The 27,136-nt window shown below is 39.9% G+C and overlaps 1 protein-coding gene across 5 annotated transcripts; it reads left to right on the forward strand.

Moving 5' to 3' along the window:
* Position 1: 1 nt before the first annotated feature.
* Positions 2 to 26,635, forward strand: PRR11 (proline rich 11). 5 transcript variants are annotated; one of them, XM_033848125.2, is made up of 10 exons: positions 2 to 389; positions 12,681 to 12,813; positions 14,165 to 14,315; positions 14,937 to 15,059; positions 17,315 to 17,584; positions 18,923 to 19,021; positions 19,385 to 19,497; positions 20,399 to 20,458; positions 20,548 to 20,644; positions 23,983 to 26,635. In XM_033848125.2, the coding sequence occupies exons 2-10, from the start codon at positions 12,686 to 12,688 to the stop codon at positions 24,064 to 24,066; spliced, it is 1,125 nt and encodes a 374-aa protein (XP_033704016.1). In that variant the 5' UTR covers positions 2 to 389; positions 12,681 to 12,685; the 3' UTR covers positions 24,067 to 26,635. The 5 variants fall into 5 exon arrangements, with proteins under 5 accessions (XP_033704016.1, XP_073653304.1, XP_073653307.1 ...); XM_073797203.1 differs by having other exon boundaries at positions 25,961 to 26,635; XM_073797206.1 differs by having other exon boundaries at positions 14,165 to 14,273; positions 25,961 to 26,635.
* Positions 26,636 to 27,136: the final 501 nt, after the last annotated feature.

Here is a 27,136-nt window from a genome sequence, read left to right on the forward strand (position 1 = left end):
CATCTCTACTTTCAATTTCACAGTTAGAATTCAGCAGAGAAGAGCTTGCGATTGGTGTAATCGGAAGAAGAGCCAACCAATTACACAAAAGCTTCCAGAAACAGCAAAGAAGACGTGACACACCTTTCCTCTCCAGCTTCCCCTCCACTTCGCTCCCGCCTTCCTCCATATTCATACAAGAAGCGCCTCGGCTCTGATTGGTCGGAGTGTGGCTCTACCTCAGCCAATCACAAGCCAAGCTGTGATCCTACACTACACGCAGAGCGAATTGTGGCAAGACCAAGGCTACGATTGGTCCCTACACGATAAGGTTTTAATTTTGAATTTTTCTTTATGGCGAGGGAGAGGCCACTGCCGGGACCCCATCGAATCCCCGGACTCTTAGCCTAGTAAGTGCAGGGGTATCTTTCTACGTTACCTGGGCTCGCATCTTCCGTAGCTGGGCCTGTTGCTGCTTGTGGTCTTACGGTTTACAGAGGTGGGAAGTTTCGCTGGACTCGGAGGGGAGACGGATCGGAAAAGAGGAGGTTTAAGGCTGGGTAAGAAGTGCTCCGCCTGGCTCCACTTTAATCATACTTTTATTTAATTAACGCTCTTCAAAAATATGTTTTGGAGCAAAGTCGCCTTCCTTTTGCACAGTCCTTTACATATTTGCTGTTCCAAACGTGGTTCGCGGGCCAACAGCATCGGCATCACTTGGCTGCTTGTTTAAAATACAGATTATCTGGCTCCACCCAGACCTACTGAATCAGAATATGCATTTTAACAAGACCTCCCCCCGCCCCGTGATTCTTATGCACTTTAAGTTTGAGAACATACACTTTTTGATAGGGAGTAGTACTATGTTCCTTAATATAGTCTTAATATCGTCCGACTTTCTGGGAGAGTATCAGTTTAAAAAGTGTGTCCTTTTTTCTATGTGACTAGTACTGTGCTGGACTAAGCTTTAGGGAACCGCAATCTCTAGAGAAACAAGACAGGAGCTAACAAAATAATGCTGCACAACATAAAATGTAATTTAGATATAAGCAAGTACCAGCAATAGCCCTATGGATGTTCAAGAGGAATCAGTTGAACTGGTAATGGAAAGTGATTAATTGACAGAAAGCTGTTTGTGGGAGTGTAAACACAGTTTTTCCATAAAAATGTGTTTTAGGACAATATTAAAGAAATCCAATTGTCGTTTTTAAACCGAACAAAGGGCTCCTGTGCCCGCAGTGCAGAAAGCCAAACTGACAGCGGGAGCTTGCAGCAAAGATTTTATTGCAGGGAGCCAGGCGAGGAAGTGGGAGACAAGTCACTCCAACTGGTCTCTGAGTTAGGGGTTTTTAAAGGGGAAGAACAAAGGAGCTGAGGTTAATCATCTTAGTCATCTGCGGTCTACCCTGTCTTTAGTCCAGTGGTCTGTGGCCCCCGGGATCTATGTCAACATAATCTATAAAGGTCATCTTACCCTGGAAGATAATTCAGAACAGCAGATAAACAGTGATGTTTATCTGAAAGTTGTGCCTTAAGGCACCTGACTTTCATTACTTATTGTTGATTATGCAAACGTGATCCAACAGGTATGGGCTAGGCCAAAAGGGAACAAAAGAGGAAGAAGAAAAAGAACAAAAACCTGGGCATTAGTTTTCATTATAAATTAGACATAGGACTTGGTTTCAATTTCTGTTGCTGCCACAGCTTTGTAAGTACCCCCTGACCAAAAGCATTTTTTTGTATCACAGGGTGGAGTTTTAATAGAAGCAGCAGTGCCAACTCATGCAGAGGAGTGTAATTCTTACTCTATTATTTATTGCATCTTCCTACTGGAAATAGTTTTGGACCCATCCTTTAACCATATGAAGGTGCAGTATGATTTGAAGAATTAAAAATCTCCCTCACCAAGAGATTTTCTGGAATGGTATTAAAGCATATTCCTTAATCAAAATAGAGAACACTTGCTATTCTTTCATTCATTTATTGAATGAAATGGTATTTAATGCCTGCTATACTCTAGGTCCTGGGGAAACAGATGAATAAAATTTATCCTACCCTTGAAAAACTCAAATCCAGTGGGGTGACAAACATGCAAACAAAAATTACAATGCAATATAATAAATGTCACAATAAGGGTGTGTATAAAGTGCTATAGAAGCACAAAAGAGATGACGTATCAGCCAGTAAACATTCCATAAGGACAGAGACTATATTGTATCCTAGCACCTACCATAGTACCTGGAGGATTATAAGCACTCACCAAAAAGACAAAGAGAGACCTCCCTGGCAGTCCAGTGGTTAAGACTCTGCCCTTCCTTTGCCGAGGGCACTGGTTCAATCCCTGGCTGGGGGACTAAGATCCTGCATGTCGCAAGGCGTGGCAAAAAAAAAAGTAACTGAATCTGGAAGGCTACATAAATTGACCTGAAGGAGGATATCCCAAGCAGGGGGAAAGACTGATAACACTATAGAAAGTATCTGGTGTTTGGTTTGCCTGAAGTACAAACTGTTAATCATTAGAAGAGATGAGCCTGCAAAGGGCTGTTAGAGCTGAATTGTGAAAAGCTTTGAAAGGTATGCTAAGGAATTTGGTTTATCCAGTGGGTGATAAGTATCCTTCAAATGCTTTTAAACAGGGAATATCAGGGTCATATTTTTGTTTTAAAAGACTAACTCCAGATGCAACTAGAGATTATCATACTAAGTGAAGTAAGTCGGAAAGAGAAAGACAAATACCATATGATATCACTTATATGTGGAATCTAAAATATGGCACACATGAACCTATCTACAAAACAGAAACAAGACTCAAAGACATAGAGAACAGAGTTGTGGTTGCCAAGGGTGGTGGAGCGGGAGTCGGGGTGGGGGGGTGATGGACTGGGAGTTTGGGGTTGGTAGATGCAAACTATTACATTTAGAATGGATAAACAACAAGATCCTAATGTATAGCACAGGGAACTATATTCAATATCCTGTGATAAACCATAATGAAAAAGAATATTAAAAAGAAAAAGAATGTGTATAACTGAATCACTGTGCCGTACAGCAGAGATTAACACAACATTGTAAATCAACTATACATCAATTTAAAAAATAATTAAAAAAAAAAAAAAAGACTAACTCCAGAACACTGTAGAAAATAAACTGGCAAGGAGAAGGACTGAAGGTAGGAAGATCACTGGAGGAACACTCAAATCCAAACTGAGGAACATTTTCCAAAACAACTAGCTGGAATTCTTCAAGAATATAAACATGAAGAAAGGCAAATACTTATATAAAAAGGCTGAGGAACTGTTATAAATTAAAGGAGACTGAAGAGATACTACAGTTAAATGCAATGTGGAGAGGGTCTTCCCTGGTGGAGTGGTAGATAAAAATCCACATGCCAGTGCGGGGGACATGGGTTTGATTCCTGGTCCAGGAAGATCCCACATGCTGCAGAGCAACTAAGCCCCTCTGCCACAACTACTGTGCCTGTGCTCTAGAGCACATGAGCCACAGCTACTGAAGCCTGCATGCTAGAGCCAGTGCACCGCAACAAGAGACACCACCACAAGGAGAAGTCCACACAGTGCAACGAAGAGTAGCCCCCTGCTCACCACAAGTAGAGAAAGCCCGCGTGCAGCAACGAAGACCCAATGCAGCCAAAAATAAATAAAATTAAATCTTTAAAAACAAATAAGTAAATAAATGCAATGTGGAGAGGGAAAGGAAGCAGCTGTAAAGGATATTGTTCAGACTATTGAATAGTAATTGAATATGGACTATATTCAAAAGTAAAATTTCCTGATTGTGGTTTTGTAGAATAATGTCCATGTTCATGTAAGGAAACTGAAGCTAAAGTATCTCGGAGTGAAGTATGATGTCTGCAGCTAACTCTGCTCAGTCAAAAACTAAAAACTTTTATGCATGTGTAAATATTTTTTATATTTATGTACGTTTATTATATATTATATTTTTTACTTTGAAAAGTTTCAAACCTTGAGAAAATTTACAGGAATAGTATAATAAATAGTCATATATCATGCACCTAGATTCACCAACTGTTATCTTTCTGTATAGGGGTGTGTCTGTGTAATATGATATGTAAAAATTATATAAATTACATAAACACGTGGTTATATATTTTATACATTATCATGTATAATATATATTGTACATTGCACACACATATATATATACCCCTATGAAGAGAGATAATTAACAGATAACAGTTGGTGAATCTAGGCAAATGATATATGAGTGTTAATTATACTATTCTTATAAATTTTCTCAAGGTTTGAAATTTTTCAAAATTAAAAGAGTAGGGGAAAATAGACTATATCAAAAGACAGGGCTTCCCTGGTGGCACAGTGGTTAAGAATCCGCCTGCTGATGCAAGGGACACAAGTTCGAGCCCTGGTCCAAATCCCACATGCCGCAGAGCAACTAAGCCCATGTGCCACAACTACTGAGCCTGCGCTCTAGAGCCCGCAGGTCACAACTACTGAGCCCACATGCCACAACTACTGAAGCCTGTGTGCTCAGAGCCTGTGCTCTGCAACAAGAGAAGCCACTGCAATGAGAAGCCCGTGCACCACAAGGAAGAATAGCCCCCGCTCACTGCAACTAGAAAAAGCCCATGCACAGCAATGAAGACCCAACGCGGCCAAAAATAAAAAAAATTAAAAAATAAAAATTAAAAAAAGATGGAAAACTAGGGAGAGCCCAGGGAAAGATGGTGAAGGCAACTGAAGATACAAGACAGAAAGGGGAGGGATGGTAAGGAGAAGGGACAGGATGAATTAATCAGAGAATTATTTCTGATTCATGTTTATGAATAATATATAATTTTAATATAGTCTATTCTAATTTATTTATTTATTTTTGGCTGTGTTGGGTCTTTGTTTCTGTGCAAGGGCTTTCTCTAGTTGCAGCAAGCGGGGGCCACTCTTCATCGTGGTGCGCGAGCCTCTCACTATTGCGGCCTCTCTTGTTACGGAGCACACGTTCCAGATGCGCAGACTCAGTAGTTGTGGCTCACGAGCCTAGTTGCTCTGTGGCATGTGGGATCTTCCCCGACCAGGGCTCGAACCTGTGTCCCCTGCATTGGCAGGCAGATTCTCAACCACTGCACCACCAGGGAAGCCCGTATAGCCTATTCTATAATGGAGTATTCTAATTTCCTCACTTTTTCTTTTTTTTTTTTTTTAATGTTGTGGTACAGATTTGTTTTTGTTTTTAATTGGCCTTAGATTCTTTTCAAAACAAGGCAAGTAAAAAGAAAGGAAGTATATTTTTCAATTTAAGAGATAGGAAAAATGCTTTGAGTAATCATGAAAGAATGAGCTTCTGTCTAGTGTTAGCAATTGGAATCCCACCTAATCTAGCAAAAAGAATTTGTATGTCTCATTACTCTTTTGGAAAGGGGACTTTACATGTCTCACCTAGATAAAGATTGCTCTGTACTCTTTTTATAATTGGACAGTTATCCTCTGCAGAGTATCTAAAGCTTTTAGTAAAGCAGTGATAATAAAACAAACCTTAGCTTGCTGTGTCCTCTGTCCTGTTTGAGGTAGGAATTCATTATCTTTCACTTTTGGAAGAGCTATGATTATTTTTTAATATAACGTTAATCTAGGAATTATCTCAGACTGCATCTTTCTATCCTGACAGATTTGACATATTCTCTTAATTCTCTGCATGTGTCAATTACTGTATTGAATTAGAAAGTTATTAAATAGTAATAATGACCCAGGGCCCAGGACATCCCCCCCCACACACACACACAGAGAAGAGAGAGGAGAAAATATGATTTAGTTCCCAGATTTTTTTTCATTTAAAAAATAATTTCTGGACTTCCCTAGTTGTCCAATGGTTAAGAACCCGCCTGCCAGTGCATGGGACATGGGTTCGATCCCTGGTCCAGGAAGATCCCACATGCCACGGGGCATCTAAGCCTGTGCACCACAACTACTGAGCCCACACGCCACAACTACTGAAGTCCACGTGCCTAGAGCCCAAGCTCCAAAACAAGAGAAAAACCACCTCGATGAGAAGCCCACGCACTGCAATGAAGAGTAGCCCCGCTCGTCACAACTAGAGAAAGCCCGCATGCAGCAACGAAGACCCAACACAGCCAAAAAATAAAAATTTATAAATAAATTTATTAAGAAAAGAAAAGAAAAAGCCCGCACAGAGCAATGAAGACCCAGGGCAGCCAAAAAAATAATGATGATAATAATAATAATAATTTCCAAAATGACATACATTGGCTTATGTAGAACTCTTTAGAAATTTGAAGGCATGGGCGCTGGAACAACCACCAGGAAAGGGCTAGAAAATGATGGCCCTGTTTCAGAATGGTGGTACTCTTATTTTTCCAGCTAATAGTACATACCAAAGGTTAACTGTCCAATACTACCGGAAGGCTTTTTATATTTAGAAAGAAACAAACAAGAAACGATAGTCCTTTTAATCCTCTCTCTATAATCCTGACTCCCACTTGCCAAAGGCAACCCTATCCACTTTTGTAACTGTTTCTGGTGTTTACCTCCATGTTTCTAAGTAACATGTTTATAATACTCTTCCTTCTTTCTTCCCCCCAATGGGTTAAACATTATATAAATTTAGACAACTGCTGATTTCCACTTTCTTTCCTTCTTTCCTTCTGTCTTCCCAATATATCATAATTTTTAGTTAAATAAACATTCAGTGTTTATACTATAAAATATTTATTAAATATTTTATAAAATATTGTGTAACAGCTGAACATACAGTATTACTATGATTTCACTTCTTTTCTTGTAGAACTTTTTTCCTAGACTTTTTTTTTTTTTGGCCACGCCCTGCAGCTTGTGGACTCTTAGTTCCCCAGCCAGGGATCAAACCCAGGCTATGGCAATGAAAGCACCAGGTCCTAACCACTGGACCTCCAGGCAATTCCCCCTCCTAGACTTTTTTTTTTTAATATTTTATTTTTTTATTTAATTATTTTTAAACACAAATGTTTAAAAATATTTATTTGTCTGCACTGGGTCTCAGTTGCGGCGCACAGTATCTTTCATTGCAGCACACAGGCTTCTCTCTAGTTGTGGCGTGGGCTCAGTAGTTGCAACAGGCAGGCTCTCTAGTGGTGCGTGGGCTTAGTTGCCCCGCGGCATGTGGGATCTTATTTCCCTGACCAGGGATCGAACCCTCATCCCCTGCATTGGAAGACGGATTCTTCACCACTGGACCACCAGGGAAGTCCCACCCCCTCCCAGACATTTTTAATATGCTTACTTTTTCAAGCTCTTATCAGTAACTTGGCCCTAACTTTACAGAAAAAACAGCAAATTCTGCTCGGAATGATCAAACACACTAGGTAATTTATCCATTTCTTTTTTTTTCCTCTCTCCCTGTTTATTTTGGTCTCTGCTCTTCATGGTAAAGACTTTTCCTAAAATGATTGATGATCCTTGGCTGTTATTTATCAAAGGAATACACAAAAAAGATAATTGATTGGCAGCTCAAAGTAGTGGAGGTGGATATTGTCAACCTGTGGGCACCACAGTGGGTAATTGATCATCAAGGACTTGGCCACTTTGGCTAGAACCCCAAATGTCAATATCTGTAGGTCTATTTTCTTGGGCCAGTCAATTTCCCTGGAGAAGAATCTTCTAGTCTCCTCCAGGAGGAATGAGAGATGTGGGGGTTTGAGGCTGAGAATTAAGCTTGGTGGCCTGTAGGACTTCCCTGGTGGCGCAGTCGTTAAGAATCCACCTGCCAATGCAGGGGACACGGGTTCAAACCCTGGTCTGGTAGGATCCCACATGCCGCGGAGCAACTAAGCCCCTGCGCCACAACTACTGAGCCTGTGCCCTAGAGCCCATGAGCCACAACTACTGAAGCCCATGTGCCACAACTACTGAAGCCTGCACGGCTAGAGCCTGTGCTCCACAACAAAGAGAAGCCACTGTAATAAGAAGTCCGCGCACCACAACCAAGAGTAGCCCCCACTCGCCACAACTAGAGAAAGCCCGCGCGCAGCAACGAAGACCCAATGCAGCCCAAAAAAAAAAAAACAAAAAAAACTTGGTGGCCTGTATTTTGGGAGCGGAGCTGAGGAAGGGGATTGAAAGTCTCACTTTTCGGTTAGGATCATCCCCTATCTTCTGTATAGTGACAGAGACATGACCCTGCTATGCTTGGTGACCCAAATTCAGCACCTCTAGGTTCGACTTCTCCAGAGAATAAACCTGTCCATAAAATGAAAGCCAGGACACTGCCTGGCTGTAAGGATGGGAGGGCAGAAGTCAAAGGCCTATCCAATTCTTATAAAGACTTTTAATCAATCCAATTTAAGCCCTACCCCAAACCTTCAAAGGAGCTAGGTGCTTTCAAGTCCCGAATCTTCTCAGAGTTCTGGGAATGGTCTTGCTTCCTGTTGGCTTGGCTTCCCTACCAGGCAGGCAAGCCTCAGCTTTCCTCTGCTTTGCCAAGTCAGTTACTACTACTTGTAGATGATTTAGTTCACATCTATCATCTATTATAGGGTCTACTCCCATTCTTCGTCCTGTGGGTTTATGCCTTTTTTATTCCTTTACTGCCTTTTTCATGATGTTTTCATGATGCTCCACCAGTAGTGTGCTAATAAATATTTATAAATATATATATCATAATTTTATTATAAATTACTGATATTATATACTGTTATGATATATAACATAATTATTATAAGCAATGATAAAATATATAAATTTCATAGCCAATTGATTCTCACAAAATGCTATTATTGATTTTTATAGACTTCTTTTATTTGTAACCAACCTGTGGTTGCAATCTATGAACAAGCTTAGTCCCGATATGAATGTTGGTTTATATTTTCATTTACTCTGTGAAGTAAGACAAAAGCAAAACACAAAGATTTATTTTGGAACTTCACTTCAGTAAGCAACCTCTGATGAATCAGATAATCATTTTCAAATACTGGAATAATACTCCTCAATTTTTTTGTGCTATTCACAATGTAACTACAGACAAGATACACTTTTAAGTTTAATCTGCACTATTAACATTCTTTTCATCACTTTCTTAACAATCAACAAAATAATAAACCAAGCCTTAATTTGTAGTGTTTTATAATAGCCGTGGTGTAAATTCTCCCATCATGGGCAATTTCAAGTTTCCAATATGAAGTCACTGAATGTGCAGTTGGGAAAAAATGAGCAATAATACACCATTCTAAAGCATTTTCACTGTATAGATACAATCAGGTAAAAAAAAAAAAAAACCAAAACCTCAAGAGCATACATAATAGTAAGATCATTAGGGAGTGGTGAGTTTTGTGTATTGATTATCTTTTAAAATATAAATTACCTAATTGTAAGTTTATATAACTTAATTTAAATGGTAGATTTGTTTAACAACTGGCTCACAGACTTCCTAAAAATGTAAAAGTTGGGGCTAATCCCAACACACCACTGGAGTGGAGGTTAAGGTATAGAGTCAATCCACTGAGTTTAACCAGAACATCCAGCTCCTTTCTAAAGTCTGTTTTCATAACTGAGGGATTGATTGGTGAATGTAGGAAAAAGGGAGGCCGGAGGCCAGTTCTCTGTGTCAGTTTGCTCTCTAACAAAAGACATCAAGGCAGGTGAGAGAGGGAACAGGAACAGAATGGGGGAGGGCTGTGAAGGGGCAGACGGAAGACAGGAAGGGGAGGTTACTGGGGAAATCTCAGATTCTGGGGATCCCAACCAGTGAACTCTGGGCCTTGGATAGAGGTTTCCAGTGACATTTCTTGACAGGTAGTCTTGGCCATGGATTTGATGAGGTTTAATTTCTTTTCCAAGCAACCATAAGTTTTTTGTTGCTTCCTGAGGCTTTCCTAAATATCTTCATTCGTAGTATTTTTGTTTTGTGGGTTTTTTTTAATCCTGTAGATATCCCTTGTGTTTAATAATCCCCACTTAGCCTTTATTCATTATTTCAGTTGAAAGGAAAAGTGATGCAATAAAGGTGAAATCAGGTGTCTTGGGGTATGTCTCCCAAGCCTGTAAGAACAGTTAAGAAATACGCTGTTAATCTGAGGTCTGGCAATTTGTTAAATAAGATGCTATCAAGAAACTTTACTCCTAGACCACTTGTTGACATACGTTCTATCACCCATTGCCATGGAGGGTGCCCTCTGCGAGTCCAGTGCTCTTGGAACTAAAACATTTCTTAGTTTTTACTATCCACATTGGAGCTGGGGGAGGTTCTTCAGCCCTTGGAATCTGAGAGCTGAGCAAGCATAGAGCTACATACCAAGTACTGGAGGGTTACAGGGTGAACAAAAGTGGAATGAATGTGTATTTTAAAGACCAATTGTTCCTATTCAAATGTAAGTTTGAAGAGAAGGAGGCCCAGCCTTTGAGACCATTTTTAGTTCTGCTACTTGAATAAGGACATCTTTGTTCCTCAGGTAGCAAAAACTGAAACCAGCAAAGCACTTCTTCACATCACACCAGCTCTGACTTAATTTTCTTCAGAAAAGGATTCTGGGTTAAAATCTAAATATACTAGTTAGTGTTTAAAAGTGCTTTAAAATAAATGTTTTGACACACCCATGTCTTAGATTTGGGGTAATTGTTATTTTGTTGTATATCACCTATTCTACTATTGCATCACAGTGTATTAGGAAGAAAGTGGTCTTTGGAGACTTATGAATCTGGACTTAATGCTTTATTGCATTACATTGGATAAATCATCTCATCTTTCTAAGCCTCAATTTATTCTTATGTAAAAATGGGAATAAAAATCCTCTTCCTCAGGAAAAATACCTTGCACGGTAATGAAGATTCACTGAAAAAAATGTATGTGAAGGTGTCTAAAAGTAAATGGGCATTATATAAATGGTTAGTTTTGTTTTTCTTTCACTACCAACTCAACTTTGTACATTGGAATCTCAGTAAATGTTACCAGCAAAGAAATTTACTTCCTTTTAATAACTGACATAACCGAACTGTAGCCATCTTCTCTGTTATTGCTACCGAACCAAACTCAGGTCCACTTACCCAACTCAGAGCAAAGCTGATCAACTGACACCAGGTTGTGGTGAAGTACAGTGTTTATTGCAGGGCACCAAACAAGGAGAAAGGGCAGCTGGTGCTGAAAAGCGCCAAAGTCCTCCATGGCTTTCAGGCAAGGATTTTTTTTTGGCTGCATCACACAGCATGCGGGAGTTCCCAGAACAGGGATCGAACCCACAGCCCCTGCAGTGGAAGCGTGGACTCTTAACCACTGAGCCACCAGGGAAGCCCAGGCAAGGATTTTTAAAGGCAGCATTAGGGGTGAGGGTAATAGGATGCCTGATCAGCTGGCGGACTTTCAACTTTTTGGTTGGTGGTAAGGTAACAGGGTGATATCTGGGGAATCTTAATCATCAACATTTATGGTTCTAACCAGTCTGGGGTCTAAATGTTGGTGGTCAGCATGTGGTAACCATCTTTTACCTGGGGGGTGTGGTCTTAGATTCTGCAGGACAACACAAAGATATGCATCAGATCATTATATATATCCCTTGAGGAGGAACTAGGAGTCCTGTGACTGTTTTATCTCTGAATTATTGTTTAACCTATCATTGTTTCTGCATTCCCTCACTTCTCTAACTAGTAACTGCTTGAGTCTGCTCTTTGGAACTTGAGGAAGGCTTAGGAGACTGAAGTCTTTTTTCTACAAACAAGAGAAAGGGAACAAAAAGGGCTTTTGTACTGGGAAGGCCCTGAAAGGTCCTGCTTGATTTCATTATAAAGAAAGGGAAATTCACTTGACTTAATGAAGAAAAGCAAACCAAGCAAAACAAAAACAAAATTAGAGAGTAATATAATGCCAAAGCCAAGGTATCTCTAGAGATAGTTTAAATCTGGGTTTAAATTTTCCTCCAGTTTAGGGTGATCTTGGGTGGCTGTGAGGTGGCTCCAGCCTGCGGTGGCTTGAAGTGGGACCTCAGTTCCCTGACCAGGGATTGAACCCTGACCACAGCACTGCCCTGGTGCTTGTCTGCTTTGAAGAAAGAATTCGGCAAAGAGACAAAAAGTAGTGAGACAAGTAACATGCTTATTAGGAGAGAAGATACATGCAGAGAAAGCACGGGTGAACTCAGAGAGCAAGAGAGAGAGAGCGGCACACACTTTTGGGGTGGATTATGTTACTTATATGGGGGCAGTTCTGGGTTACCACTGGCCAATCATCTTGCTTTGTCTGACTTTGAGTCCATGTTTGGTCTGGCACAGGGCCCTCCCCTGTGTGCATGCACATCTTTTAGCCGAGATGGATTCCATCTTTGGTCTCTGAGGAGTTAGCAGAACATATTATGGTCTGGCTCCCCCTCCCCAAGGATCCTTTTTGCACATGTGTCGCTTGGGGGTCTCCTTGACCTCAAGAATGAGAAATATGTGGTCTCTTTAGCTTTTTATCCAAACAGAACTCAGCTCCTTCTTGCTCCTGCCATTATCTTCATCTTGAAATATCTGTCTACAGGGGACAGATTCCAGCTGCTCAGCCTGGGGCCCATCTATCTCCTGCCTCAAGGGGACTCTGGGTTGCTGGTGGTGACCTATTTGCTAACCAAGGTGGCGGTTACAAGAATGTGTTCACTTTGTGATAATTTATTGAACTGTAGTTAAAACTTGTGTATTTTCTATGTATACGTATTATTCCTCAATAAAAAACGTAAAAACAAATTTTCTCTACAGAAACCATGCCCAAGTTCAAGCAACGAAGAAGAAAGCTAAAAGCCAAAGCGAAAAGATTTTTCAAAAGAAAAGAGGCCTCTCACTTTCAGTCTAAGCTAGTTACACCTCCCGCTCCACCACCCTCACCAGAAAGGTAAGGCGTAATATGGAACAGAGAAAATATTAAAAATCTGATCATTTTAGGAACAAGTTACCAGATTTAGCAAATAAAGATACAGAACACCCAGTTAAATTCGAATTTCAGATGAACAATGAATGAGTTTTTTGTATTGTCCCATGCAACATTTCTAACATACTTATACTAAAAAGTTATTCACCCTTTATCTGAAATTAAATTTTAACTGAGCGTCCTGATTTTATGTAGCGATCATAGCTTAAGAGTTCAAATGAAGTAAAAATCACAAGGAATTGTGTTTGAGGTGCACAGTAACTATTTTCTACTTTCCTAGTCGATTTAATTGTATAAACCTGGTAACTTAGTGATGAAAGAGACTCTAAAATCTAAGAACTCTAAGGCAGTAGGTTTCACAATAACATATTTATACATTTTTTGTTAAAGGTCTCTTTACAGAAAAAATTTTAAAACAAACAGACCCTCAAAAAGCAGTAACCATGATACCATCCTTGACTCCTCTCTCTCCCGAATGTTGCAAAAGCCTTCTAACTGGTCTTCCTGCTCTGCCCTTGCTGCCTCTGCAGTGTATTTCAACATAGCAGCCAAAGTGAGCCTATTAAAATCATTTCGTATTGCTCCTCTGCTGAAATTCTCCAAGGTCTTCCTCTATCAGAGTAAAAATGAAAATCCTTTGTATGACCAACAAGACCTTTATGGTCTGATTCACATTATCTGTTAATCCTCTTCCTTCAATCTTTCCACCCTAGTCATCTGGCCTCCTTGCTATTCCTCAAACACCTCAGGCAAACTCCCACCTCAGGGCCTTTGCACTTAATATTGCTCTTGCCAGGAATGCTCTTATCCCAAATATTTGCTCTGCTAGTTTCTTCACTTCCTTGACGTTTGTTCTCAAAAGTCACCTTTTCGGTGAGACATTCCCTGGCTACCCTATCTAAATTTTCACCTCCACCCAACGTTTCACATTCCCTCTCTTGCTTTATCTTTTGCTCCTTAGCATTTGTTCACTACCTAACAACCCACATATATTATTCATTTAGTTATTTTTACCTTTCTTCCATGAAACTGTAAATTCTATGAGGGCAGGATTTTTATCTATTTTGTTCATTACTAAATCTCAGATACCTATTTGTTTACTATGTTGTTTTATTTATTACTATTTATTTACTCAATAAATATTTGTTGCATAAGTTAATCTGGGAATTCTAGAAGTAAATGAAGAATTTGGCTTTAGATAGTCTCTGCTCCTGAGTCATACTATAAAACTAGCTTGTTATTTAATTAGACTTAGGAGTTAATTCTAATTCCAACTTAGGAGTTTTTGCTTTGTTTGGTTTTGTTTTTCCTACAGAGTGGTTATTCCTTCAACAGATACACCCCTTAGCAGAAGCTGGCTAAGACCGTCCTGGAACTTCAAATTTCCCAATTTTAAAGATGCAGTAAAGCTTTGGACAAATAGAGTATGGTCTATATACAACTGGTTTCAGAACTGCATGGCCTGGGTATGGGTTTGACATACATATATTCAGCATTTCGGTTTTTCTGCATACTGGGTGTGTGTGTTCATGTGTGTGTGTGCTCAGGTCAGCAGACACTCAGGCTAAACTCAGATGAGATGAAATTTTGTGGTCATGTCTGCCCTCAATTTTTTTTTTTTTTTTTTGGCTGTACGCAGGCCTCTCACTGTTGTGGCCTCTCCCATTGCGGAGCGCAGGCTCAGCGGTCATGGCTCACGGGCCCAGCCGCTCCGCGACATGTGGGATCTTCCCGGACCGGGGCACGAACCCGTGTCCCCTGCATTGGCAGGCAGACTCTCAACCACTGTGCCACCAGGGAAGCCCAATTTTTTTTTCAATAAAAAAAATTTTTTTAATTGAAATATAGTTGATTTACAATGTGTTAGTTTCAGGTATACTGCAAAGTGATTCAGTTACACACACACATACACACATATTTTCATAGTATTTTCCATTATAAATTATTATAAGATATTGAATATAGTTTCCTGTGCTATACAGTAGGTCCTTGTTATTGCCTTCACTTCTATAAAACATACATCAAACCACTTTCTTGTCCTTATCATATTGCTCATTGGATTCAGGCTTGATTATTTTTAATTTCAGAGTTTGGAAGTATTGAAAGACACCATCTTTCCATCCCGTTTCTGCCACCAAGAACTTCATAGTCTAAAACAACGGTTTCGCATTTTGGAAAGTGAATTACACAAGCTCCAGGAAGCATTGAAGGTTAGTATTATCAAATGAAAAACAAATCCAGAATTAGGTAAGGAGGGAAGGGGTTGTCCCCCATTGGAACCCCAGTGTGCTTTTACTAGAAGGAGGAGTGGCTACAGGCTAGTGCTAGTTCTGGGCATGTCTGCTCTCAGGTCTAGTCCTTAAACTTCAGAGGCTCTGCTGGAGGGGGGCTGACCCCTGCAGGCTACATTTCCCAAGCTCCATGTCATCTGGCTCCTGGTGTGCTGGACTAATGGGAGACACTGATGAGAGATTAGAAGGAGAGAGAGGATGGGGTATTTTTCCCCTTTGTTCTCTGTGTTGGGCAATTTCTCCAGCAATTGTTGTTGTTGCCTCCCTAACTCCAGCTCCCACTAGGTAAGTCAACCATGTTTCTAGATTCTCTGGGTTAACCCAGCTCCAGAGATCTGGTTATACTGTCCTTCTCTTTGGCCATGCAGTGTCAGGGTGTTCATGGCTTTATGCCGTTGCTAATCTCTGGGATGCCTCACTGTCCCCTGCGTGCTTCTCAGCTCTTCCATCAGCAGTATAACCAACTCACTATATTACATGTCCCCTCTTCTAAATACTCAGGGTGGTTTCTATTTTCTTGACTGATGTAGGCAGGAAAAAACTATAAATATCCACTCTCTCCGAACTCCCCTAAGCAGGACCCCTATTCTCAGTGTCTAAAACCTAAAGAATAAACATTGTGCTCATTGGTTTGGAGAGACACTTCCGGGATTACACCCCTACTTCCAGAATTTGTGCCTCAAGATGAGCTAACCAGAGGAGGAAAGGCAAATCACCTCATTACCTGGACTTCACAACCTGGACCTCAGTTTCTTCATCAATAAAGTGGGAAGATGCCATCTGTAGTGAGCTGAATGATGGCCCCCCAAAAGACATGTCCAAGTCCTAATCCCTGGAACCTGTAAATATTACCTTTTTTGGGAAAAGGGTCTTTGCAGATATATAATTGAGTTAAGGATTTTGAGGTGAGGAGATCATACTTTATTATCTGGGGGGACCCTCAATCCAGTGACAAGTGTCCTTATAAAAGACACGCAGAGTAGAACATACAGAGAAGAGGAGAAGCAGTGGGACCACAGAGGCAGAGAGTGGAGTCATGGGGCCTCAAACCAAAGGATGCCAGTAGATTCCAGAAGCTGGAAGAGACAAGAAACAGATTCTTCCCTGGAGCCTTCATAGGGAGTGCAGTCCTGCTGACACCTTGATTTCAGTCTTCTAACCTCCAGGACTGTGAGAGAATGAATTTTGTTTTAAGCCACCAAGTTTGTGATACTTTGTTACAGCAGCCTGTAGTATGCCCCCTTACTTCTTAGGGTTGTTGTATTCATCTGCTAGGGCTGCCATAACAAAGTAGCACAGACTGGGTGACTTATACAATAAAAATTTATTTTCTCACAATTTTGGAGGCCAGAAGTCTAGGCTCAAGGTGTTGGTAGGGTTGGCTTCTTCTAATGACTTTCTCCTCGACTTGCCTTCTATGTCCTCAGATTGTCTTTTCTCTGTGCACATGCATCCCTGGTGTCTCCTGTTTGTTCAAGTTTCGTCTTTATATAAGGACACCAGTCACATTGGATTAGAGCCCACCCTAATGGCTCCTTTTAATTTAATCACTTCTTTAAAGGCCCTATCTCCAAATACAATCACATTCTGAGGTACTGGGGGTTGAGGGTTCAGTATATGAGTTGTAATGGGGGAGGACAATTCAGCCCATAACAGTCATGTTCCAGGCCCTTGAACTTTTTTATCAGCTCCTTGAACATACTATATTCTTGGTTGCATTGTTTTTCCCTCTGCCAGGAACTCTTCCCCCAGTTTTTCTCTCCCTTCTTCACCTGCTAAAGCTAAATTCATCTTTGAGATCATGGCTAAATATCACTCCCCAGACCTCTGACTATTCATGCTCACAGCACACTTCATGGCTCTTATTGAAGTATCATTTTGGTTTGTTTTGAATGTGTTTTGTGTATGTTTAATGTCTTGTCTTCCTCGCCGGACTGTCAGCTCGATGAGGTGACAGACAGGGCTCATATTGTACCCACAGTGCCTGGCATATAGCACACACAAAACAAATATATGAATGAATGAATGAGCTTGTGATAAATGAGAAAATATTACGGAGCATATGGTATACTGAGAAAGCATTCAATACATGGTAGGTATGGTTTTGATGACTCTCAACCATAAGAACCAAATAAATCTGTTCTTCAGTTGCCAACTGTAACGTTTTCTTCCAGGCCGTCTCAGAAAATTCTTCCTGTCCAAGCTGTGGTCAGATGTGTCACATGCGTGGTAAACTTACAAATGTGCCTGCATGTGCTCTAACCACCCCTGGAGACTCCGAGGCTGTACTGCCCACCTCACTGCCACAGCCAGCCAGTCGTCATCCTCCGCCCCCGCCCCCGCCCCCGCCCCCTCCCCCTCCCCCTCCGCCCCCGCTCCCTCCGCCTCCACCACTGACAGCACCTTTGCTGCTCAGAAAATCTGATCTCACTAAGGCACATCAGGTAAAAAACAATCTAGTAAAGGTGTGTTTTGGTCAGTGTGTAATGAAGGAGTACAGCCAGGTGTCCTTTTAAGGCTGGGCTAAGGGCTTTGACAGGAAGGGCTGCATTTTGTTCTGTTTCCATATCTTAATTATGTCAATTATTGTTTTTAAAGACACAGTCCTCTGAGAGAGCACGAAAGTGGGATTTGGAAATGAAAGTGATTTTTTTTCAAGGATAAATGAATGAAATCCAGCAAGGTGGGAGATTCCTGTTGGATTCTTTACAAAAATGGAAATCTCTCTGGGAAACCAAATTAAAAACAAAGATAGCTTAGTGAGTGAAGTCAGAATAAAAAGAATTTGTGGATCCTAAAGTATAATGCCATTAGGCTGGAGAACCAGTCTGCATTAGAGTTACTTATCTTCCAAGGGGACCAGAGTATTTGTGAATCACTAAGATAGGCCTGGCCCTATTTAAAAATCTGCTGAATTTTCACTACAGATATATTTGGTTGAAAATGGCTGAATTAAATGCAGAGCCTATTGTTATATTTGCCCTAATATATACCTCTTTGAATATACGTCCTTCCTCTATGGGAACTGAGTCATCCTTTTAGGGAGATCAGGCAAAACTTCACTTTGTTTTTTTTTTTTTAACTTGCTCTTTAAAAAAATTTTTTAAATTAATTAACTTATTTTTATTTTTGGCTACGTTGGGTCTTCGTTACCGCGCGCGGGCTCCCCCTAGTTGTGGCGAGCGGGGGCTACTCTTTGTTGCGGTGCACGGGCTTCTCATTGCAGTGGCTTCTCTTGTTGCGCAGCACGGGCTCTAGGCGCGCGGGCTTCAGTAGTTGTGGCGCACGGGTTTAGTAGTTGTGGCTCGCGTGCTCTAGAGCGCAGGCTCAGAAGTTGTGGCGCACGGGTTTCGTTGCTCCATGGCATGTGAGATCTTCCCGAACCAGGGCTCGAACCCATGTCCCCTGCATTGGCAGGTGGATTCTTAACCACTGAGCCACCAGGGAAGTCCCCAAATTTTCACTTTGATTTAAGGAACTCCTTCATCTCCTGTCCTATTACAATGACTCCTAAGGAAGATGCATAGTTACAAGGAACTAGCCCATCTCTTACTATCAAAGCCTTACATTTTGGTGAATACTTTTCAATAGCGTTAGCATCCATGGATACTGAAAACAGAATTGTTCTTGGTTGAATGGAAAGAATTTGATAGGCTCCTAGGGGAAATAAGAGTTAATTTTTAAGTTAATTTTTAAAGAGTCTTTAAAAATTAGATTTGGATTTGCATTTGACTAGATGTCCTGGTTCCAATTTGAATTCTAACCTCTCCATGTATTTTAAGGCTGGACCATTAAAAAAAAATGTACCCATGCATATAACAGTTAAAGATCTACTGACTGTGAAATTAAAGAAGACACAGAGTTTTGATGAAAGGAGGAAGGTAAGATGTCATTGACCAAACATGTGGTCTTTCGGCTTTTAACCTGGTTGTCCCTTAATGGAAAATAAGCATAAGTCTTAAATATAGAAACCATTCTGAGGTAAGTATTTGATTTTTTTTTTCTTGAGTAATTTTGGATCTCCTCAACAAAATAGGTAAATCCCCAAATTATTTAATTAGGCAGTTTTATCTACCAACCATTAGTTTGAAGAGGCAGAGATATACTTTGAAGCTTTGGAATAAAAATTGAATAGATATATCTTACACATATTCAGCACTCAAATATTTATTGTTTTAGTATGTTTACATTTTGAATGCTATTTTTAAATGTGTTTTTAATAGTGTCTCATTTTGTGATTAAAGCTTGTACCATCACCAAAGGCACAGAATCCACTAGTTACTGTCTCCGACCTGCGGTGCGTTTCCCTGAAACCGAAGTCCAAAGTGTTATCAACTCGAGTTACAAATGTCTTAATGTAAGGAAATACACAGTACTACACTCTACTGCTACTTAAAATAATGATTTTTTGCTTATTTCTAACTTTAAAAGTTACATGCGATCATTGAAAATTGAAATCTACAGAAACGTTTCAAGAAGAAAACAAAAATCATGCAAATAATCCTATCATTGGAGATAGCCACATACTGTTAACATACTGTTGTTTATCATTCTAGTCTTTCTCTGGACATATACTCTATTATTTCCATTTCATGATGCTGTTTATTACAAAATACACCATTGATTTAATAACAGATTGGGGGGGGGAAATATTATCAGGAATTTTCAAAGCAGCACAATTTCAGAAATAATAAAATAAGAAAACTAGTTTTCTTGGAATTAATGAAACATGATATGTTTATGTTTTGGAATCAATGAAATATGATATGTTTATGTGTGTACCTGTGTATAATCATTATACATACAGATATGGATTTTCCCATTAATATGTCATGAACTTTCCCATATCTCATTAAAAATTAGTTTAAACCATCATTTTGACTTCTTCAATAGATGCAGTTTTTTAATATGTGAATTTCATAGATAAAAATCCTGTTTTGAGACATTTACATTGTTTGTGATTTTTTTTTTTCTATAACTCTTCAGTAAACATCCTTGTCCATCATCTGTATGCATAGCTGAGTTTTGCCCTAAGATGGAGTCTTACATGTGTAATTACTGAGTCAAAAACTATTACTTATTAGAATCACTATATCACTTTATGCTCCTATCTGCATCTACTGCTATTTTTAAATGTAATAAATAGTAACAAATGCAACAAACTACTTTCTAGGATGTTGCCTATAGAAATGACTGCTTTGCTTTGGAAAAATTATAAAATCTGGCAAGCTCTAACTTTTGTTTCTGTATTTTATCAGTACTCCTGGTAAAAGCCAGTTAGATCTGCGAAAACTACTCAGAAAAGTCGATGTAGAGAGGTAATCCACTCTCCTAACTTTATGCTTTCTAAATTCATTTGAAAATTCAGCATAAAACACAGCTCCTAATATTTTCAATACCTTTGCAGGAGCCCAGGTGGAACCCCACTTACCAATAAAGAAAATATGGAAACAGGAACTGGGCTGACCCCAGTAATGACCCAGGCCTTGAAGAGAAAGTTTCAGGTAAGCCTTTAGGGAAAAAAAGACTTTGGATCCTTTTCTTCAAATGTATTTATTTAGAATCATAATCTAAAGCATCTTTCTTAATAATAGTAATTTTAAAACAGTTCCTTATGCTTTATAAAGCACTTTCATATTTAGGCTTCAAGAAATTCTATGAGATAGCTAGGATTATCATCTCCACTTTAGCAATGAACGTCTGGCTTTATTAATTTCATTAATAAGTATTTATTAAGCACTTCCTATATGCCAGGCACTGTGCTGGAGTACCAGGGGTATAGTGGTAAGCAAAAACAGACACAGATCTGCTGTCTTGGATCTTTCGGTCTAGTGGGGAAAGTAGATATTAATCATATAATCACAATTTGTATAATTTTGCACTGAAGTAACTTCTGTGAAGGAAAGGAAAAAGATTCTGTTGGGGGGAACTTGATCTAGCCTGGATGATCTAGGAAAGATTCCCTTAGGAAGGGATGAGGTAAGACTTGAAAGATGAATAGGCATTAACTGGAGAGGGTAGCTGTGGAGTGAGCCCACCTTGGATGTCAGGGAGGAGAGCTCTAGGGAAAAAGAACAGCAGGTGCAAGGGTCTCATTGTGGGAGGGATCACAGTCTATCTGAGGAATTGAAAAGTGGCCGGTGTGGCTGTAACAGAAAGATAGGAATAGAGATGGGGATAGGAGTCAGATCATGCAGAGCTGATAAGAAAAGGTCTTGGCAGCTTTCTTCTTTGTCACCTACATGTATGACCCATACACCAAAATCCAGTGCATCAGCTGGCCCTTGTGTGATTTCTTCCAAACCCTATTTGTCTCATCTCCCTGATCACCTCTATCATCAGATCTGTGAGAAGGAGCCATCCTTCCACCACCCCTGCTAGAGTGCTGGGGCACAGGGCTGCTGGCCTCTTTGGCTATGAAGCTTATATTTCCATCTCCCTCTGGGCCAAGAGACACACCACAAACTCCACTGCAGACACTCTTCCCACCCCAGCACTGTCCTCCCTTCCTTCATTCCCTTGTTAAGAATCAGTGCCTTTTGCAAAAGAAATAAATGCAAAAATAAACAAATGACAACTAATCAAACTTGTAAGCTTATACACAGCAAAGGAAACCATAAACAAAACAAAAAGACAGCCTACAGGGACTTCCCTGGCAGTACAGTGGTTAAGACTTCACCTACCAATGCAGGGGGTGTGGGTTCAATTCCTGGTCAGGGAGCTAAGATCCCACATGCCTCTAGACCAAAAAACCAAAACATAAAACAGAAGCAATAATGTAACAAATTCAATAAAGACTTTAAAAATGGTCCACATCAAAAAAATCTTAAAAAAACAAAAAAGACAGCAGAATACAACCTGAATTTTAAAAAAAAAAAAAAAAAAGGCAACATACAGACTGGGAGAAAATATTTGCAAACAATGTGACTGACAAGGGCTTAATTTCCAAAATATACAGACAGCTCATGCAACTCAATAACAAGAAAAACAAACAACCCAATCCAAAAAAATGGGCAGAAGACCTAAATAGACATTTCTCCAAAGAAGACATACAGATGGGCAACAGGAACATGAAAAGATGCTCCACATTGCTAATTATTGGAGAAATGCACTGGTCAGAATGGCCATCATCAAAAAGTCTACAAATAATAAATGCTGGAGAGGGTGTGGGTAAAAGGGAACACTCCTACACTGTCGGTGGAAATGTAAATTGGTGTAGCCACTATGGAAAACAGGATGGAGATTACTTAAAGAACTAAAAATAGAGTTACCATATGATCCAGCAATCCCACTACTGGGCATATATCCAGAAAAGACAAAAACTCTAATTAAAAGAGATACATGTACACCAATGTTCATAGCAGGACTACTTATAAATAGCCAAGACATGGAAGCAACCTAAATGTCCATCAGCAGATGAATGGATAAAGAAGATGTGGTACACACACACACGCGCAAACACACACGCAAACACACATACACAATGGAATAGTACTCAGTCATAAGAAAGAATGAAATACTGCCATTTGCAGCAACACAGATGGACCTAGAGATTGTCATACTAAGTGAAGTTAGGCAGAGAAAGACAAATATTATATATCACTTATATGGAATCTAAAAAAAATAATGCAAATGAACTTATTTACAAAACTGAAATAGACTCACAGACATAGAAAATAAACTTACAGTTACCAAAGGCGGGGGGTGGGGGGAGGGATAAATTGGGAACATGGGATTAACAGATACACACTACTATATATAAAATAGATAAACAACAAGGATTTACTGTATAGTGCAGGGAACTATATTCACTATCTTGTAATAACCTATAGTGGAAAAGAATCTGAAGCTGTACACCTGAAACTAATACAACATTGTAAATCAACTACCGTTTAAAAAAGAGAGAATCAGTGCCTTTTGCAGGACAGCTTTGTTTCCCTCTTGCCGATCAACTTGGTCCTCCTGGGCACTATATGACCTTCTTTGGAGGTGTGACTGGATTCCTCTTTCCTCCTTTTGGAGCATCCAATAGGAGTCCACCCCCAGATCCTTGGTAATACCACAAATTGTGATGGGCAGAGGGAAGAACCCTCACTTCCTTTCTTTGTTTAGCTCTAGGATCCTTTTTGTCCCTGCCCTACCCCATAACTACTATAGTGGGTTGCGTAATGTGGAAACAATTAAAAATATAATGAACGATAAACCCATATATTGAGCAATGACATCAAAAATCACACATAAGACCTATGCCATATGTTGTGCTCCTCAAAATCCACTTACTAGAAGATATCTAGTAAAAACTGTTGTTAGACATGGAATGACTTTTCCCACTCCTTAGACTTCCTTTTTCGTTTAATTCTGAAGCAACTGTATTAGTTAGGCTTTGCATTTGCCTACTCGTAATAGAAATCTGACTATAGTGACTTAACCAAATAAGGCCTTATTTTTCTTTTCTGCATATTGCCTTGGGAAATAGGCAGTGCGTAACGGGTACAGCAGCTTGACCATGTAATCACCTCTCTTCCATCCTTAATATGTGGCTTTCATCCTTACGGTGCAGAATATCAACACTTCCTGAAGCCTCACGTCCACATTGTAGGCAAGATAAGAAGGGCAAAGGGCAAAAGGGTGTGCTAACTAAGCTGCCCTTCATCTCTTTAAACAGGGGATATCCAGGAACTTCTGATAATATCAGGGAAGCTGGGGAAAAGTGGTTTTTAGAAACCAGATGCATTGCTGCCTTGCATAAAATCTGGGTTTTGTTAGTGAGGAAGAAGAAGAGCTGTGCTGGCCACAAGAACATAATTCATATTATACTTGGGACCTTTGTTTCTTTTCATAGCTGGCTCACCCTAGAAGCCCAACTCAAACTCTGCCACTTTCTACAAGCAGCTTTGATGAACAAAATGATGCCACCTCTGCCTGACTCCATATGATGATCCATAAAATATACAGATAATATTATCCCAATCCTTTTTTTAATGTAGTATGTATAAAGAATTATATTAATATATAATTCATTCGAAGAATTAAAATATGTATGGAGCCCATACATACTGTAGTATAAAGCAAGTATTAGGATATTTTCTAGTTTACATGATCAATAATAGAACAGATGGGAAAATGCAATCCCCAAAGTGATGTTTATCCTGCAATTACCAAATTTAGGTTGGGGAGGTTATTCAAGTTTAACTGGATAACTCTAATTTTTACTCTATAGGTGCAGTTATGACATTAAGAAAATAACCTGGTGCCCATTCATCTTGGGTAGTCTCAGGTAATTGAAAAGCAAAGTATTTCAGCCTGTAAAGTTCATGCATTCATTAAGTGCTACAAACTTAACCATAAAAAACAGACCCTCTAGATTTTATTTCTGTTCCCTATAATCAATTAAGAAGTAAAACCATCCCCCATTCAAACCTAACTGTTCCAAAAGAATTTGAAACAAAAACTCCAATGTGACCTTAAAAATTAGAATATCATGGGACTTCCCTGGTGGTGCAGTGGATGGGACTCCGCTCTCCCAATGCAGGGGGCCTGGGTTCAATCCCTGGTCAGGGAACTAGATCCTGCATACATGCTGCAACTGAGAGTTCGCATACTGCAACTAAGGAGCCTACATGCTGTAACTAAGGAGCTGGCAAGCTGCGACTAAGGAGCCCTGGAGCCACAGCTAAGGAGCCTGCCTGCTGCAACTAAGACCCAGCGTAACCAAAACAATAAATAAATGGTTTTTAAAAAAATTAGAATATCATTTCTAGCATCTTAGGTAGGTAGTTATATTTGGCTTACTGAAGTCTGAGATATTCCTCACTTTGATATCTGCTATCCACATTCATGACGCTAAATATAAATTTCATGAAGACCTCAACAGGAACCTTGTGTTTTCCACAGTGCCCCACCAAGGATTCTCTGAAGTCCATAGCAGGTTCACTGTGAGATCTGATTCCCTGTCCTCAGCCACCTATTGATTCAATAACAGTGATCATGCACACCTCACTGGATTTTGCTTTTTCCTGACAGTACAGGGTTGACAGATTTAGCAAATATAAACACATGACACCCCATCAAAGTCTAATTTCGGATAAACAAATAACTTTTAAGTATAAATATGTCCCATTAAACAATGAATAATTTTTTGAAGTTTAAATATGTCCCCAATATTGCATGGGACATATTTATACTAAAAAATTATTCGTTGTTTATCTGAAATTCAAATTCAACTGAACATCCTATATTTTATTTGGCAACCCTATCAGTCAGTCTTCTACAAAGTTGCCAATTTCTGGGAGCCCCCAGTTTGTCAGACATGTCTACTTAGCAGTAGACACTACTCTAGCTTCAGCCAGGACCCCTAATCACTAATGCGATAAATATGGAAGAAGAGGAACTCTCATTAGGGTAAGTGTGACTCTGAAGGCACAGGATTAGCTTTGATGCTGATAACTTCCGCTGCAGTTCCAAGAATACGGATAGCAGCTTCTCATGGAGGGGAAACAAGGAGTGGCAGTTTTTCACTGAACTTTCTAGCCCGACAGGAAACAGCTACATAAGATGATATCTCTGAAATATCCCCTGGTTATCTCAGGCTAGAGAGATATTTTAGCAATTTCCCCAAAATGCCTATATTTCCTCAGATACATATAGCTTTGAGATGCCAAATACAGTGTTGTGGAAAGTCACCAAACTGGAAGGCAGACGTGGGGACAGTGTTCTTTTTTTCATGAGACCCACATTTATATTTACATTTATGGATGCAAATTAAACAGATAATGGAAGTTAAGAAATATATCTGTTTCTGGGATTCCCTGGTGGCTCAGTGGTTAAGAATCCGCCTGCCAATGCAAGGGTCACAGGTTCAAGCCCTGGTCCGGGAAGATCCCACATGCCACGGAGCAACTAAGCCTATGTGCCACAACTACTGAGCCTGCGCTCTAGAGCCCGCGAGCCACAACTACTGAAGCCCGCGTGCCTAGAGCCCGTGCTCCGCAGCGAGAAGCCACGCAGTGCAATGAAGAGTAGCTCCCGCTCGCCACAACTAGAGAAAGCCTGTGCACAGCAACGAAGACCCAATGCAGCCAAAAATAAATAAATTTATATTAAAAAAAAGAAATATGTCTGTTTCTAATAATTTTTTTAAACCTGCTACTATGTTCATATTAAGTGAAATTAAAGGGAATAATCACTGAGAATAAAGCCAGTGAGTATTTGTAAATATTTTCTGGGACATTTATAATGTTTATAATATTAATAAACCACTGTGTACTGTATCAATTTATTTTAAATGATTTGATCATTCTTGTGAGATAAAGGTTCATTTTAAAAAAAAACTATAGAAATCCTATAGATAAACATTTGTAAAGCTGCTATTACCGTTGTACCAGTATTGAAGTGTGTTCTGTCTTACATTTCTTACTAATTTTATGACAGGTTTTATACTGTACCCATTTGAGAATCCTGTAACTGCTATGGCCTCATTAAATTGTTGCTGATCATATGCTTCCAGTGTTTATTTTGAGACTGAGCCTTTGGTCTTTCTCTTCTTTAACATTTTTTTACTAGAAATATTACACATACAGAAAAGTGCATAAAATATAAATATATAAATTAAATCATAAAACACTCATATAAATACCAAAAAAGGGACATTTAAGTGCCTAGAAATCCTGCCTGTGTCCCTCCCTTATCTTAATACCTTTCCTTAAGAAGTAACTATGAAGGACTTCCCTGGTGGCGCAGTGGTTAAGAATCCACCCGCCAACTCAGGACACACGGGTTCAAGCCCTGGCCTGGGAAGATCTCACATGCTGTGGAGCAACTAAGCTTGTGTGCCACAACTACTGAGCCGGTGCTCTAGAGCCCGCGAGCCACAACTACTGGGCTCACAACTACTGAAGCCCACACGCCTAGAGCCCACCACAATGAGAAGTCTGCGTACGGCAAGGAAGAGTAGCCCCCGCTCGCCGCAACTAGAGAAAGCCTGTAAGCAGCAATGA

The sequence above is a fragment of the Tursiops truncatus genome, chromosome 20 (assembly GCF_011762595.2).
Source record: "Tursiops truncatus isolate mTurTru1 chromosome 20, mTurTru1.mat.Y, whole genome shotgun sequence".
NCBI classification, from domain to species: domain Eukaryota; kingdom Metazoa; phylum Chordata; class Mammalia; order Artiodactyla; family Delphinidae; genus Tursiops; species Tursiops truncatus.